The 13,704-nt window shown below is 40.3% G+C and overlaps 1 protein-coding gene across 2 annotated transcripts; it reads left to right on the top strand.

Moving 5' to 3' along the window:
• The first annotated feature begins 563 nt into the window (after nucleotides 1–563).
• On the top strand, nucleotides 564–12,930 carry LOC108715428 (beta-2-syntrophin). 2 transcript variants are annotated; one of them, XR_001935515.2, is made up of 8 exons: nucleotides 564–1,189; nucleotides 6,815–7,016; nucleotides 7,119–7,314; nucleotides 8,265–8,407; nucleotides 8,784–8,980; nucleotides 10,334–10,515; nucleotides 11,481–11,566; nucleotides 12,369–12,930. XR_001935515.2 is itself a non-coding variant. In XM_018260565.2 (7 exons), the coding sequence occupies exons 1-7, from the start codon at nucleotides 655–657 to the stop codon at nucleotides 12,459–12,461; spliced, it is 1,548 nt and encodes a 515-aa protein (XP_018116054.1). In that variant the 5' UTR covers nucleotides 565–654; the 3' UTR covers nucleotides 12,462–12,930. The 2 variants fall into 2 exon arrangements, 1 of the variants encoding a protein (XP_018116054.1); XM_018260565.2 differs by lacking the exon at nucleotides 11,481–11,566 and having other exon boundaries at nucleotides 565–1,189.
• The last annotated feature ends 774 nt before the right edge of the window (nucleotides 12,931–13,704 follow it).

Genomic DNA, 13,704 nt, shown 5'->3' with positions numbered 1-13,704 from the left:
ATCTGGCTTGAAATAATGGCTCTTGCCTTGGGACACGGCGATGTCAACTGCAGCGAATGCTTCTGCTCGGGGCAATAGGGTCTCATCCAGGCTGGCGAAGAAGTCCTGTTTCTTTGCAACACTCACAGCTGCCGACTGATATCGCAGCGCAGGAAGGGGTATCGGCACCGAGAGCTGCAAAAGGAGATGGGGGCAGAGGAAACACTGTCACTAGAATAGCCAGGGAGGAGAAATCAAGCGCCGAAGTATAGATGGTCGCCGTGTCGCCTTTTTTGTAGAGGAGCGGAAGCAGAATTTCTGTAAGTTATTTCATAATAAAAGCTTTGCTATTTTAAGATTTTATTTCTCTTGGTGTTTTTTTTCGTTGTATTCTAACGAATTCTTTTAAAAATTTTTTTGATGTTACTGGTCCTTTAATGAAGCTGAAAGTAGAAGCCAACCTGCCCCTCATACCGTCGTCCAACTTGCCTTCACCTGTGTTTCCCAAATCCGCCTCTAGATGGCGCTGCCGGTGTTGGTCCATAGCGAATTGGGGCAGTGACAGTGGCGGGGGAGGGGTGACAGTGGCGGGGGAGGGGTGCGGGTTGGGAGCTGGTGCCGCTGGCAGGAAGTGCATGTGTTTCCCCGTGCGAGTATCTGCTCTCCCCATGCATCATGGCTGTGTGGACTCGAGCCTCCAAGTCTGGGCTCCTGGACCTCCTCTTACAGGATCACTGGGTCCGTGTCCAGGCTGAACTCACGGGAGACAGTCTTACTTTGACTTCAGACCCGGAGCCGTGCGGAGCTTTCAATGGTCTCAGCAATGGCACTGAACTGGCCCCAGGCAGTCCCCGGAGGGGCCCCACTAGTCACAACTCTCCCCGGGCAGACTCCGAATCCGCCTTGAGCAGCCCCGGAAGTCGCTACCACCTGGACGTCCCCGCCATGGACTTGGGCTGCGAACCTGCGCGGAAGGTGCGAGTAGTAAAGCAGGAATCGGGCGGCCTGGGAATCAGCATCAAGGGAGGCCAGGAGAACCGCATGCCCATCCTCATCTCCAAGATCTTCCCCGGGCTGGCAGCGGATCAGAGCCGGGCACTGAGGGTCGGAGATGCCATCTTGTCGGTGAATGGCGCTGACCTACGCGGTGCGACTCATGACCAGGCTGTGCAAGTGCTGAAGAAGGCGGGCAAGGAGGTGACCCTGGAGGGTAAGAGCTTTTGTCTGTCACTAACAGGAGGGCTGACAACTTTGTAACGTTCTCTGTACATGGGGAGGCAGCAAGTTGGCCACTGAATGAAAACTGCCCAATGCCACTCGAGTTTGGCCATGGGACTTTCTCAGGGTTCTGCAACTTTTCCTAGAGTGTAAATATCACAATGAAATGATTATTGTGGGCTTGTGCCTCCTTGTCAATAGTTTTTCTGTGCATGAAATGTTCTTATGTGCCAATCCCTGCCCATACATCAGTCCTTGTGGCTGCGCACTCCGGTGCCCTTTCGGAAGAATCGCTCATTTTCAGATTATAGTTAAAACGTTTCTTTTATTCACACATCTTGATACACTGAAGACTGCCTAAGGTCTGACGCGTTTCGTGTCACTGCAGGTCTCTGAGGAAGTGCAGTGACACGAAACGCGTCAGACCTTAGGCGCTGTTTCTTTAGTGTATCAAGATGTGTAAATAAAAGAAACGTTTTAACTATAATCTGAAAAACGGAGTGCGCCGGCACAACGACTGATGCATGTGGTGAATACGTTTCCTCTTAGTGACGGACTCGGGGCAGCAGCACCTGGGTCACAACATGGGCCGGGTAAGATTTGTAAGACATATACTCTACAAGTGTGGGGAGTTTGAACCGCTCCAGATTGGAAGCCTTAGGTCCGGGGCGGGATGCACCAGGGCCACTAAGTATAAATGGTGAGCGGGTTTATAGAGGCATTAACAAAATACCGGGAGCCACTGTTACGGATTAGAGATTAACAAAGGGAACCCTCAGTTAAGCACTGGATACATGTGTATATTTGTCTAATCCCTGCCCATGTTTTACATAGGGATTCCCAAAACCAATGCAAATAAAATGCTTTATTTGTCTCCTCTAATGGGTAAACCTGATGCAACAGCTGCATTTAAAGAGGGTCTCATGGAACTGGGCAGTGGGACATTTGTGAGGATCCCAAGAGATGGTTGTCATAAAGGAGATTACACTCTGGCCCACCACACATTGTCCAGGGTGAGAAACACTTAACTGATATATGTGTCCCCTCCTTGTTATCTCTGCCCTACTGTCTAACAGCTCCCACTGCCCCAAGGGATTTGCTGAGTCTGCCAGTGTTACTAATCGGTTTTCCTTCAGTGTTAATATTCTATAGCAGCCGGCGGAGATATAGGCACAGCAAGGGCACGGTGTCCGTAACTGACAGCTGAGACACCAGAAATAAAATGGAGCTTATCTCTGTCATTATAGCTGGGACACACCTTGTAATATCAGAGGGTTATATGGAGTTCTAGAGACACCTTTTACTACATAGTAACATAGTAAGTTAGGTTGAAAAAAGACACACGTCCATCAAGTTCAACCTTTTAACTCTATTTCAACCTGATAAACAAATTGTTCTTTACTGCGTCTGAGAACGTCTATATGAGCTTACCGATGTAACCGTTGCACATGCCCCAGACCTTCAGCAAGGGGAGTCAAACACCAGAGAGACTTCAAAAGAGGCTGGCACAAGCCTGGACCCACAAAGTAGTAAAGGCAGAATCAAGTTGTAAAAAAGTTTAAAAAGCTTCCGTTTTATTTTCCATAATTAAGAAAACAGGCCTGAAGTGTTTCGTGTCTACCAGGGACACTTACTCATAGGCCTGTTTTCTTAATTATGGAAAATAAAATGTAAGTTTTTTTAACTTTTTTACAACTTCGGCTTTACTAATTCGTGGGTCCAGGCTTGTGTCTCTCTATTTAACTTGCCTAACTGCTAGTTACTAGACCTACGATAATATTCTCTACTCTCTTTGGGTGTAGGATTTACCCAGCTTAACTCTGCCCTTCACTTATGGGAAAGTGAGCAGCACAGCATAAATAGCAAAGTAAACACAGTGCTTATAGGTTGATCCAGACTCTATGAAACTAGGTGTCAGGGACCCATCCCTAGTCCATAACAGTGGGATTATATTTATACAGTGTCGAACTGGCCCGGCGGGATACCGGGAAAAAACCCGGTGGGCCCCCCGCCAGGCCAGACCCCTCTCCCCATCAGCTTGTACAAAAAGAAAGTTTTCCTTAGGTGCAGCGCCATGTGTGCATACGCGCAGGGCCATTCATGCAGGCGCACCGAGCAGCACCTTTCAAGCAGGAGCTTGAATCACAATGGGGGGGGGGTCAGAGGGAATCTGAGTTATTTAATCCAAACGTGATTTGGTCACGTGGAAGCTAAAAAGTTCCTCTCAGAAGGGGTTAAAGCAGAGTGTTCATCCCAGCTGGAAGCATTTGGCCAGTCAGCATCTATAGGGGAGGGAGGAGTGGGGTCCCCAGGCACTGGGTGTGTGTTTTTGTACAGTGTTTGCTCCTAGCCAGTGTGTATAGAGTTGTGTGTGTATATACAGGCTGTGAGTATGTATTTGGGAATGTATCCTCCTTCAAACTAACATGTAATTAATTCTTATTGGAAGCAACACCAGCCTATTGGGGTTGTTTACATGATTTTCTAGTAGAAGTAAGGTGTGAAGATCCAAATTACGGAAAGATCCCTTATGCGGAAAATCTCAGACTTTTTTTTAGACATTCTTGCTATGTTTAAAGCCTCTAATCCAGTGTTTTCCAATTAGTGGCTAGTGAGCAACATGTTGCTCATCAGCCCCTTTGATGTTGCCCTTGGTGCTTATTTAGAAAATTCCTGGTTTGGAGGCAAGTTTTGGTTGCAAAAAAACAGGTGTAGTACCAAATAGAGCCTCCTGTAGGCTGCCAGTCCACACAGAGACAACCAAATAGCCAATCACAGCACCTATTTTGCTGCACCCAGGAAATTTGTTATGCTTGTGTTGCTCCCCTACCCTTTTTACATCTAAATGTGGCTCACTCGCAAAAAAGTTTTTTTTTAATATGCTCTAATCTGTTTATTCTGATAGCAAGTTTGCAGTGCTTACATCATGAGCATTGAAAATCATGAACAGTACTTATGCCAATGAAATGCAAATGAATTGGTTATTACAAATCCACGGTTAGATGGTAGATTATTTTAAATTCCACCCCCAAAGATCCACTTATGGCTACAGCTAGACCATCAAGTGCCAGCAGAGAGACTGGTGAGAACACTGCAGACTTCACTGGAGTAGTATATTGGCCTGACTGAAACAGTAGTGCTTACAAGCTTATCTTGAGGCTAACCAGGATTTCAGATTTGCGATTAAAATCCTAGGGGCTCCTAGACCAATACACCCAGAGTCAAATTTAAAAAAGACCAAGCACACAGTTCAGATATGGGACCTGTTATCCAGAATGCGCAGGACCTGGGGTTTTCCAGATAACAGATCTTTCCATACTTTGGATCTTCATACCTTAAGTCTACTAGAAACTAATGTAAACATTAAATAAACCCAATAGGCTGGTTTTGCTTTCAGTAAGGATTAATTATATCTTAATTTGGATCAAGTGCAAGGTACTGTTATATTATAACAGAGAAAAGGGGAAATATGGGTTATTTATATAGAATGGAGTAACATTTCCATAATTTGGAGCTTTCTGAGGGTTTACAGATAACTGATCCCATACCTGTAATGCAATTAAAATATATTGTAGAAAAATTCGCTCAGGTCCAAACAAATCGCAAGCTTTCAGGCATTTTTATTAAGCCCATGTGCTGTACCACATGGGCATGAGCATTTTTTTTACAATATATTTTAATTGCATTACTTCACGTGTGCTTTTTAAATTCCTATATATCTCTTGTAGTTCCTGGACACTGATTTGCTTGAACACTGTGGTGTTGTAGACACTGATTTGTGCAGCACGGTGCGAGTGATAATTACTCCCACGTGGTGCTCTATCCGTAAGGGGCAAATCTACCCTCTTTTGCGTTTTTTAGACTAAAGTTGACAGGTTTGATGACTTACTAATGTAATATTTTTTCTGCTAATCCTATTTTGTTAGACTGAGTTGTGGCTGTTCATAGTAGAAATGTGGCGATTGTGTTAATAGGTATTTAAACGTATTAAATTTGTAAAGGCAGCTTAGAACACCATGCTTTCTCAGCAAATCCTAGATACCTCTGTTTGTTGCCTCTGACATTTCTGTGGACTGTATTTAGTACAGATAGTCAACACAGCCATCTGTACTTATTGCTCCCATTCTGCTGCCAGTCCTTGCAGATGTGACACATTCAGGTTTTGTTTCCTTTACAGTAAAAGCTTATTTATGTTTGTCCCGTTTAGTGATACATGAGATGTAATTACGTAATCCAAAGACCTCATTCCGTTGCTCAGTGTCAATAGAAAGAAGAGGGTTATATGTGTCAGTATGACATTTTATATCTTTTCTTGCATTTGCCCTCACAAGGTTACACCCAAAGGTGCCCTCTCACTGGGTGTCCCTGATCCCTCTCTAAACCTCTCTGCTCACTCAGCACAGTCTCCTCAAGCTGTGCCTGGCAAATCTGTAATGAAGGAGAATTTGCAGGAGACCCCTAAGTGCCCCTTTCCCTGCACACTCCACCCCCTCTCCTCCCAAACACTTTATCTCTCTCTCCCCATATATGGGTCCCTCCGTAATCCTCCCTTTTTTAGTTGCAGTGAAAATAATCTGCAGATAAATAGCAATTTTAGCTGGATTTAAAGGCACACAGCTTTACATGTTTTCTGGTATACATACACATATTTATAATCATTTATGTAATCGTCACTTGCTAGAAACTATGATTATGCATGTGTTGCATTCTGATGCAAGAAGGGAAAAGGTAAATTGCAGTGGATAATACAAATGTATTTATATAAATATATATACTTTGGGTTCTGCATACTTAAGAGCATAAATAATTTCATATAATTAGCATTTTGTTAGTATTGTTATACTGTTTCCATTCCAGTGGTACGGATTTGCATATTTATCTCTTGTTATGTCAGTGGCCTTATCTTTTCTGTTCTCATAGCCAAATCAGAAGTTTTCATGCAATGGTGTAGTCAATGTAAATAGTAATATATTTTAATCTGCTTTGTGATTTGTAGAACAAGTTTTCTGATGTTGTTTGTGTATGTATATACAGGTATAAGAACTGTTATCCACAATGCTTGGGACCTGGGGTTTTCCAGATAACAGATCTTTCCGTAATTTGAATCTTCATACCTTAAGCTGGCCATAGATCCGATCGTATGAATCAAGGATTCGGGGCAGAACATCGGCTGATCTGTTCTTTTACTACTTTATTTGATCTGAATGGTTAGTGGCAGGTCTGGAGATGGGGAAGTCCGATCGGATCTTTGCATCTATGGCCAGCTTAACTTTTATTTGCAGATAAGCCACAGCGGACACAAGATGTGTGTTATTGCTCTAAATTGCTAGTTAATCAGGCACACAAATCAGACTGCATTTACATAGCTTAAAATTTAAAGGAAAGTAAAATTATAGGATAGCAGTTATATAGTCTGAGAAAAGGTTTTCATTTGCTGGCTTCATTGAAGAAGGCTGTACATCTTGCATGCCTCTATATAAAGCAACTGCTTTGTCCTGTAGGTATTTCTACTCAGTTCTACATATTGCTAACAGATGGTGGCAAGCCAAAGTGGTGTAAATTTTTTGTCAGGTTCTACTACATTTTTTTTGACACGTTCGCCCATTGAAACCCACAGTGCGCTTCCTGCAAGATGTGTCTCCCTACATCCGAAAGGCTTCGCTTGTGGGAGATCTGCTATGGGACAGCTGTGACGTCCGCTCACCTGTCCACAGTGATATCTCTGGGTCTCCCAACCACCATTCCAATGATTGCAAGGTCATCCCTCTTAAAATGTGTTACTCAGCCAGGAACCTAAGCGTGTCAGATCCTGAAGGAAGGTCAGTGAAAATATCTTTGTTGACTGATTTCGTATATGCCTTTGTTGTACGTGTGTGTGTGTGTATAAATCTGTGTTTTACTGTTCCCTTTGTATCACACAGGCTGGTGGAGCTGCTCTCTCCTGATGGTTGTCACTCCATTGTGCTCCGATGCAGAGATTCAGCATCTGCACTTTCTTGGTCACTAGCTTTACACAATAACATCACTGCTCTCCTGCCTCAAGTTCTCGCTGAGACACACACCATGTTGGGTCCCACAGGTGAAGACATTAGACATTTGGGATGGGTGGCAGAACAGGTGAGCGCTCAGCCATTATTTTTTTCTATTTCAGATATAATACCCATTTTCTTGTTCTAATTTATTAAAAGCACAGTATGATAAAAAAAAACCAGGCTGAATATTTTTTGTGTTAACACAATGTATATTATTCCTTTTTTTTTTTTCAAGATTTTATTTTTATTTTTCTCATATTATTAGAACATAAATTAAATTAGCAACAGATACATAAAAGATGAAGAACAGTAGGTAAGATGAAGGAAGAGAGATGTTTATTATTACTTAATAGTGAAGATACATTTGGGGGGGGAAAACTACTTCAGTTTGAAAAATAGATCTCTCACAAGGCTGTTGTTTTTTTTACCATCCTTTAATAAAAACTGTTTTGTCCTGTAGCATATGTAACCTGTTCAACTGCCACCTAAAAAATGCAGGCAGCCATGTTTTTCTGGTAGCAATCATGCAAGTACACCATAATTACTGTGGTTTTCTGACAAGTTTTCCGGTGTGCTGCATAAATTTTCATAAGCTAAATAAAGGGACATCCAATTTAGTTTAAGCCCAGTGCTAGTTTATTATTCACATGGTGTTTATCAAGTTGTAAGTGCAGATGAATACATCTTGGACACTGACCCTCTGTCAATGTTGACCAAACAGCATGTAGTAGCTTAGTGTCACTCTGTATTTATATAATGGATGAATACTTCTTTAAATAAGTACACCAATTGGAGTTGGGGAGGGTTGTTTGTCTGGTAGTTCTGGGAGAGAACACAGTGGTACACAGACACATCATATTGTACAATGCATTAAAGCTACGCAATATGTTGGCGCTATATAAATACATGTTAATAATAATAATAATAATAATAATAAAGCTCCCTCCTGGCTATTGGATGAAGGCAGCTGCTGTGGTACAGTGATTCGAAACCTTGCTGATCCATGCACATTCTCAATATATTGTTCTTCCCTAGGTGTCTCAGGATGATGGGCGCCCACTCTGGCAGCCAGTACTCGCTGCGGTTTCACAGAAGGATTTTCTTCTCTTTGACGCAATGCCGAGAACACGAGAGGAGTGGACAAAACCAAAACACAGACTGCCGCTGATATCTACCAGGTGATTTTCTATCACAGTTTGCGTTCACATAAAATACATTGGTTCTGATTTACAATTGTAAATTGCACCAGTGCACCATAGAAACCACCTGTATCAGACTATGTGGCTTAAGCTGTCACTGTAAAAGACTGCAAGATCCTGTGCAAAGGAAACTTATATTGCAGCATAATGATAGAGGGCTGTTGTTTTATTTGGTGGCTGTGCCTATTTGTGTCTCTTAAAGGTTAAACAAATGGCATGGAAGCAGAAAAGTTAGCAATTGCTGCAAATGAAGTATTGTGTTTACAGTCTGTGCTGTGTTACTGCTTTCTTCTGGCGGGTACAACCAGATGTGCATACATCTTTGATTGTTAAGCAATTGTCTGTCTCCCATGAGGTTGGTTCACTCTGGTCCTGGACAAAGTTCTCCCTCCCTGGGGTCACATCTCACATTTGGTAGTCGCACAGGTTGCCCCCAAGGCATTGATAGGAGAGTCTTTCGTGTGGAGTCTCAGCTAGAGCTTTCTACATGGACACGAGCACTTGTGCAAGGATGTCATGCTTCTGCAGAACTCACGCGTGAAGTCACAGTCAGTAAGTCATTATCACAGGGCAACCAGAAGTATACAGATTGTATAACTTCAAATTTGAATTTTGAAAGTCTGATCATTAACACAGTATATGAACAGACAAAGTGGCCAGTGAATAAGGTGTAATATAGAAAAACATGTATACTAAACCTAGTATAAATATAGCAAAACCATATTTAGCAAAACCATCCCCATGATCATTATGTCTGCTTTACTATTTGAAAACTACATGAAAATAGTTTAAGTAGAGCAACCACTTTAGGGTGAAGACTTAGAGACCTACTGGTAGCAGGTCTAGAGATCATTGGCTTTGCTAAGACACTACGAGGCAAATTTACTTATGGTCGAATATCGAGGGTTAATTAACCCTCGATATTCGACTGGCGAATTGAAATCCTTCGAATGTCGAAGGATTTAGCGCAATTTGTTCGATCGAACGATTAAATCCTTCGAATCGTTCGATTCGAAGGATTTTATTCCATCGATCGAACGGATTTTCTTTGACCAAAAAATACTTAAAAAGCCTATGGGGACCTTCCTAATAACATTGACTTCGGTAGGTTTTAGGTGGCGAACTAGGGGGTCGAAGTTTTTTTTTAAAGAGACAGTACTTCGACTATTGAATGGTCGAATAGTCGAACGATTTTTAGTTTGAATCGTTCGATTCGTAGTCGAAGGTCGAAGTAGCCAATTCGATGGTCGAAGTAGCCAAAAAAAACATTCGAAATTCGAAGTTTTTTTTCTTCTATTCCTTCACTCGAACTAAGTAAATGGGCCCCCTACATGTTTTTAAGCAGAAGCAATTCTCAGTATGGTGTATGGCAGGGTATTTTGTAGCTCTGCAGCTACTAGTAGAAGCTACTTTATGTAGCTAATAAATGCCAAAATACCCTGATAATTGGCTCTGCTTAAACACACAAAGGGGCATATTTATAAAAAAGTGAAGCTAGAGATCGCCACAGTCTGCCACTGTGTATTTATCAATGGGTGAAAGTGAACGTCACCTTTTGATAAATACGCCTTTCAAAATGCCATAGAAATGAATGGAAAGTGGCAGATTTTCACTATAGCAGACTGTGGCCATCTCTAAGTTCACTTTTTCATAAATATGCCCCATAGTGTGTTAGAAAAGCCAATTATAACTATTGTCTATAGTAGCAGTGACAAGTAGCTACTAGTAGCTCTGTGTCTTCAACCTTAATGGATGCAATATCAGAGTGCTATTGTACAGCTACCATAAAGAAAAGCAGTTAGGTATCTCTGATAGAAGATTTGTTTTCTTCAGATGTTTCCCTGCTTTGCTAGTGTTCAGTGCAGTGAATAGCTTATTTTTTGTGTAACATATATCTTTTTGCAGGTTGTGCCCTACGTGAGCAAGAGGTCTCAGTCATTCTACACTACGATACTGGCTTCACTGTTTGCCAAGGTGGGCCTTCAGGCCCAGTGTTGCACAGATATCCTTATGAGAAACTCCGAATGTCTGCTGATGATGGAATCAGACACCTGTATCTGGACTTTGGGGGACCAGAGGGAGAAATGGTGAGTCTCCTTCGTGCAGTAAGTGGATGCCTTGTGTTATGTAATCCAACAGCATGCTTCTTTGTGTCAGACTCAGCATGTTCATTGAGTGGCTGAAAAACATCTGTACATCACTTACTTTCCCCTCACTGATACTCGAGAACACTTGGGTGTCCTATGATAACTAATATGCTTTTTCATTAGAAAGTCTCATTTTTTAACTTTGTTTCCCAGCATATGGCTCAACAGGAAAAGCGTAAAATTAAGATTACAAAGCACCATGTTAAAAAAAAGAAACTGTAAAAGAAACTTATCTTCAATATGCTTAAATTTAAAAAATCTGTTCTGTTCTTATAAGAAACAAATCCTTAGATGGCCGGTGGCTGCAGTTCTTCAGATTAATCAGTGAGAATCCTAGAAGGGCAGAAAGGCAGCGTGCCAGTTAATTTAAATCCACACACAGCGTTCTTTCCCTTCAAAGCTCAGAGGAGGAGTGATCATTTTGCTATTCTGCTATTTGCAGCAAGTTACATATATGGAAACAAGTAATTGTTCGTAAAGTCTCCATTTTGCAAGAGTATAGCATATATTGTGTTCCTAAGAGCAGTGCAACCTGTTTTGTTGCCCGTGGTAAATCATTGCTACAGCGGGGCAAGAAAACAGCCCTTGTTTCCTTCCTTCCAGCCAGCTAAATGCAAATCATTAGTGGGGAAACATATGCAGCATGGTTACCTTCCGAAGTGGCCATAAGTTTCCTGGCCTTGAAACTTGGTCTATTTTCATGTCGTGTATGTTTTCCCACCAGCAATTTGGATTTTAGCCGATAGAAAGGAGACATTTTGGCACATGCAGTAGCGAATATTTTTACCTTAATCATCTGCATCCATGAAAGTATTACCATAAGAATACCCTGTAAGCTCCTATATAAAATATAATTTGCCTGCATTAACAATCATTAAGAATAAGTTGTTGTTTTTTTAATATAGATAACGTTGTGAGTCGTAGAATAATGCTATGCTCTCTGACCAGACCCTTTCCCCAGATGATAGATGTCATGGCATGTGAGGAATGGGTAGGGTCCACAACTTTTCTTAATTATTTATCTGTTGTTATTCCACTTCTTTGTATTCAGCTCATTTTACTCCAAAATACTAAGGTGTACTTAAAAAGATCAAATGCGCAACAATTTTATTTTCATTGATTAAAAAAAAAAAATCTGTGGGGCACATTTACTTAGGGTCGAATATCGAGGGTTAATTAACCGTCGATATTCGACCGTCGAAGTTAAATCCTTCGACTTTGAATATCGAAGTCGAAGGATTTAGTGCTATTCGAACGATCGAAGGAATAATCGATTAAAACCTTTGAATCAAACGATTCGAAGGATTTTAATCCATCGATTGAACGATTTCCCTTCGATCAGAAATTGGCTAGAAAGCCTATGGGGACCTTCCCCATAGGCTAACATTGATGCTCAGTTGGTTTTAGGTGGCGAAGTAGGTGGTCGAAGTTTTTTTTAAAAGAGACGGTACTTAGTTCGATTCTTAGTCGAAGGTCGAAGTAGCCAAAAAAATACTTTGAAATTCAAAGTATATATTATTCTATTCCTTCACTCGAGCTAAGTAAATGTGCCCCTTTGTGTTTTGTAATGCTAGTGACTTCAACCAATCTCCAACTAGGGAAGAGTACTGTGACCATATCACCCTGCCTTTATTTCTTTTCCTGTTTTCAGCATATCTGCAGACAGACAAATGCACTATTGTTACTTCAACAGTCAGCAGTATTTGAGGAACAACTGTGCTCATCGGAATGTGCTAGTAGATATTCCTGGCATTTACAATATTTGTAATTTCTGATTTTCCCTTTGTTTGCAGACTCTGGATTTGCACACTTGCCCAAAGCCTGTAGTATTCCTGTTACACACATTCCTTTCTGCTAAAGTCTCCCGCATGGGTCTGCTGGCCTGACCCTGGATTGCCATTGACTGTACAGGCAGACTATATATGCAAAGGGATATTGCTCTTCCCAGTGCCTTTCAATGACAATCAGAATTAGTTACCAAAGGACAAAGCACAGAAAACCTTTTAAATGAGTTGAGGATCTGGTCCCTAGGAAGACCGTGACACAGAACTCCACATGTGTTTTTCCCAACAGAGGACTTAGGGAGAGGAGAACTGCTGTCTGTTTATTACAAGGACGCAAAGAAACAAGTTGAAATTTAAAACCCAAGCGTGCCCTCCAGTATCAAACCTCAAGTTTCTAGGTTTTGGACCAAAAAGATGCATATAATAGGAAATGGATGTTTTTATCACTATGATCACATGAGCAGAAAAAAATGTTCGATAGATGATCATGTGATCCACAGATTTGTTCCATTCTGTTACAAGAGGAGAGTGACAGCTTTAAGTATTTTATAATTGCAGTGACAATCTTTGTCTCCATTTTTCCAGCCTTTGTGGGAATATTAAGCCATATTATAAGACCAGAGTGCCTTCCTGTTTTTGCTGCCTTTACAAATGTTTAATGTTCACAACCTACATTTAGTGTGTATGTATATGTTTGTATGTGTTATATATATATATATATATATATATATATATATATATATATATATATATATATATATATATATTATATATATATATATATATTTATATATATATATATATATATATATATATATATTTTTATATATATATATATATATATATTTTTATATATATATATATATATATATATATATATATATATATATATTTATATATATATATATATATATAAAAATATATATATATATATATATATATATATTTTATATATATTTTATATATATATATATATATATATATATATATATATATATATATAACAAACAAGGGAAAGTTGTGCTCACCACTATTTTTTAAAACCATTAGGCGGGGGTGCAATGAGGCTGTGACCACAAAATACATATAGACAAATACAAGAGTCCTCTGCACTCAACCCATTATCAATATATTTAAGACATATATATATATATATATATATATATATATATATATATATATATATATATATATATATATATATATATATATATATATATATATAAATATACACACACACATATACATACAGGTATGGGACCTGTTATCCCAAATGCTCGGGTCCTTGTGTTTTCCCGTATAACAGATCTTTCCGTAATTTGGATCGTCATACTTTAGGTCAACT

Source organism: Xenopus laevis, chromosome 4S (genome assembly GCF_017654675.1).
Source record: "Xenopus laevis strain J_2021 chromosome 4S, Xenopus_laevis_v10.1, whole genome shotgun sequence".
In the NCBI taxonomy this organism is placed as follows: Eukaryota; Metazoa; Chordata; class Amphibia; order Anura; family Pipidae; genus Xenopus; species Xenopus laevis.
The sequence above is the reverse complement of the archived record's forward strand: the minus strand, read 5'-3'. Positions and strand labels throughout refer to the sequence as shown.

What these genes read in the sequence shown, in the direction of transcription:
- LOC108715428 (XM_018260565.2), top strand. Translation starts at nt 655, where the DNA reads ATGGCTGTGTGGACTCGAGCCTCCAAGTCTGGGCTCCTGGACCTCCTC. An exon ending in GTGTCAGATCCTGAAGGAAG is followed by an intron (nt 7,017 to 7,118) that starts GTCAGTGAAAAT and finishes TGTATCACACAG; the next exon opens with GCTGGTGGAGCTGCTCTCTC. An exon ending in CTGCCGCTGATATCTACCAG is followed by an intron (nt 8,408 to 8,783) that starts GTGATTTTCTAT and finishes GTCTCCCATGAG; the next exon opens with GTTGGTTCACTCTGGTCCTG.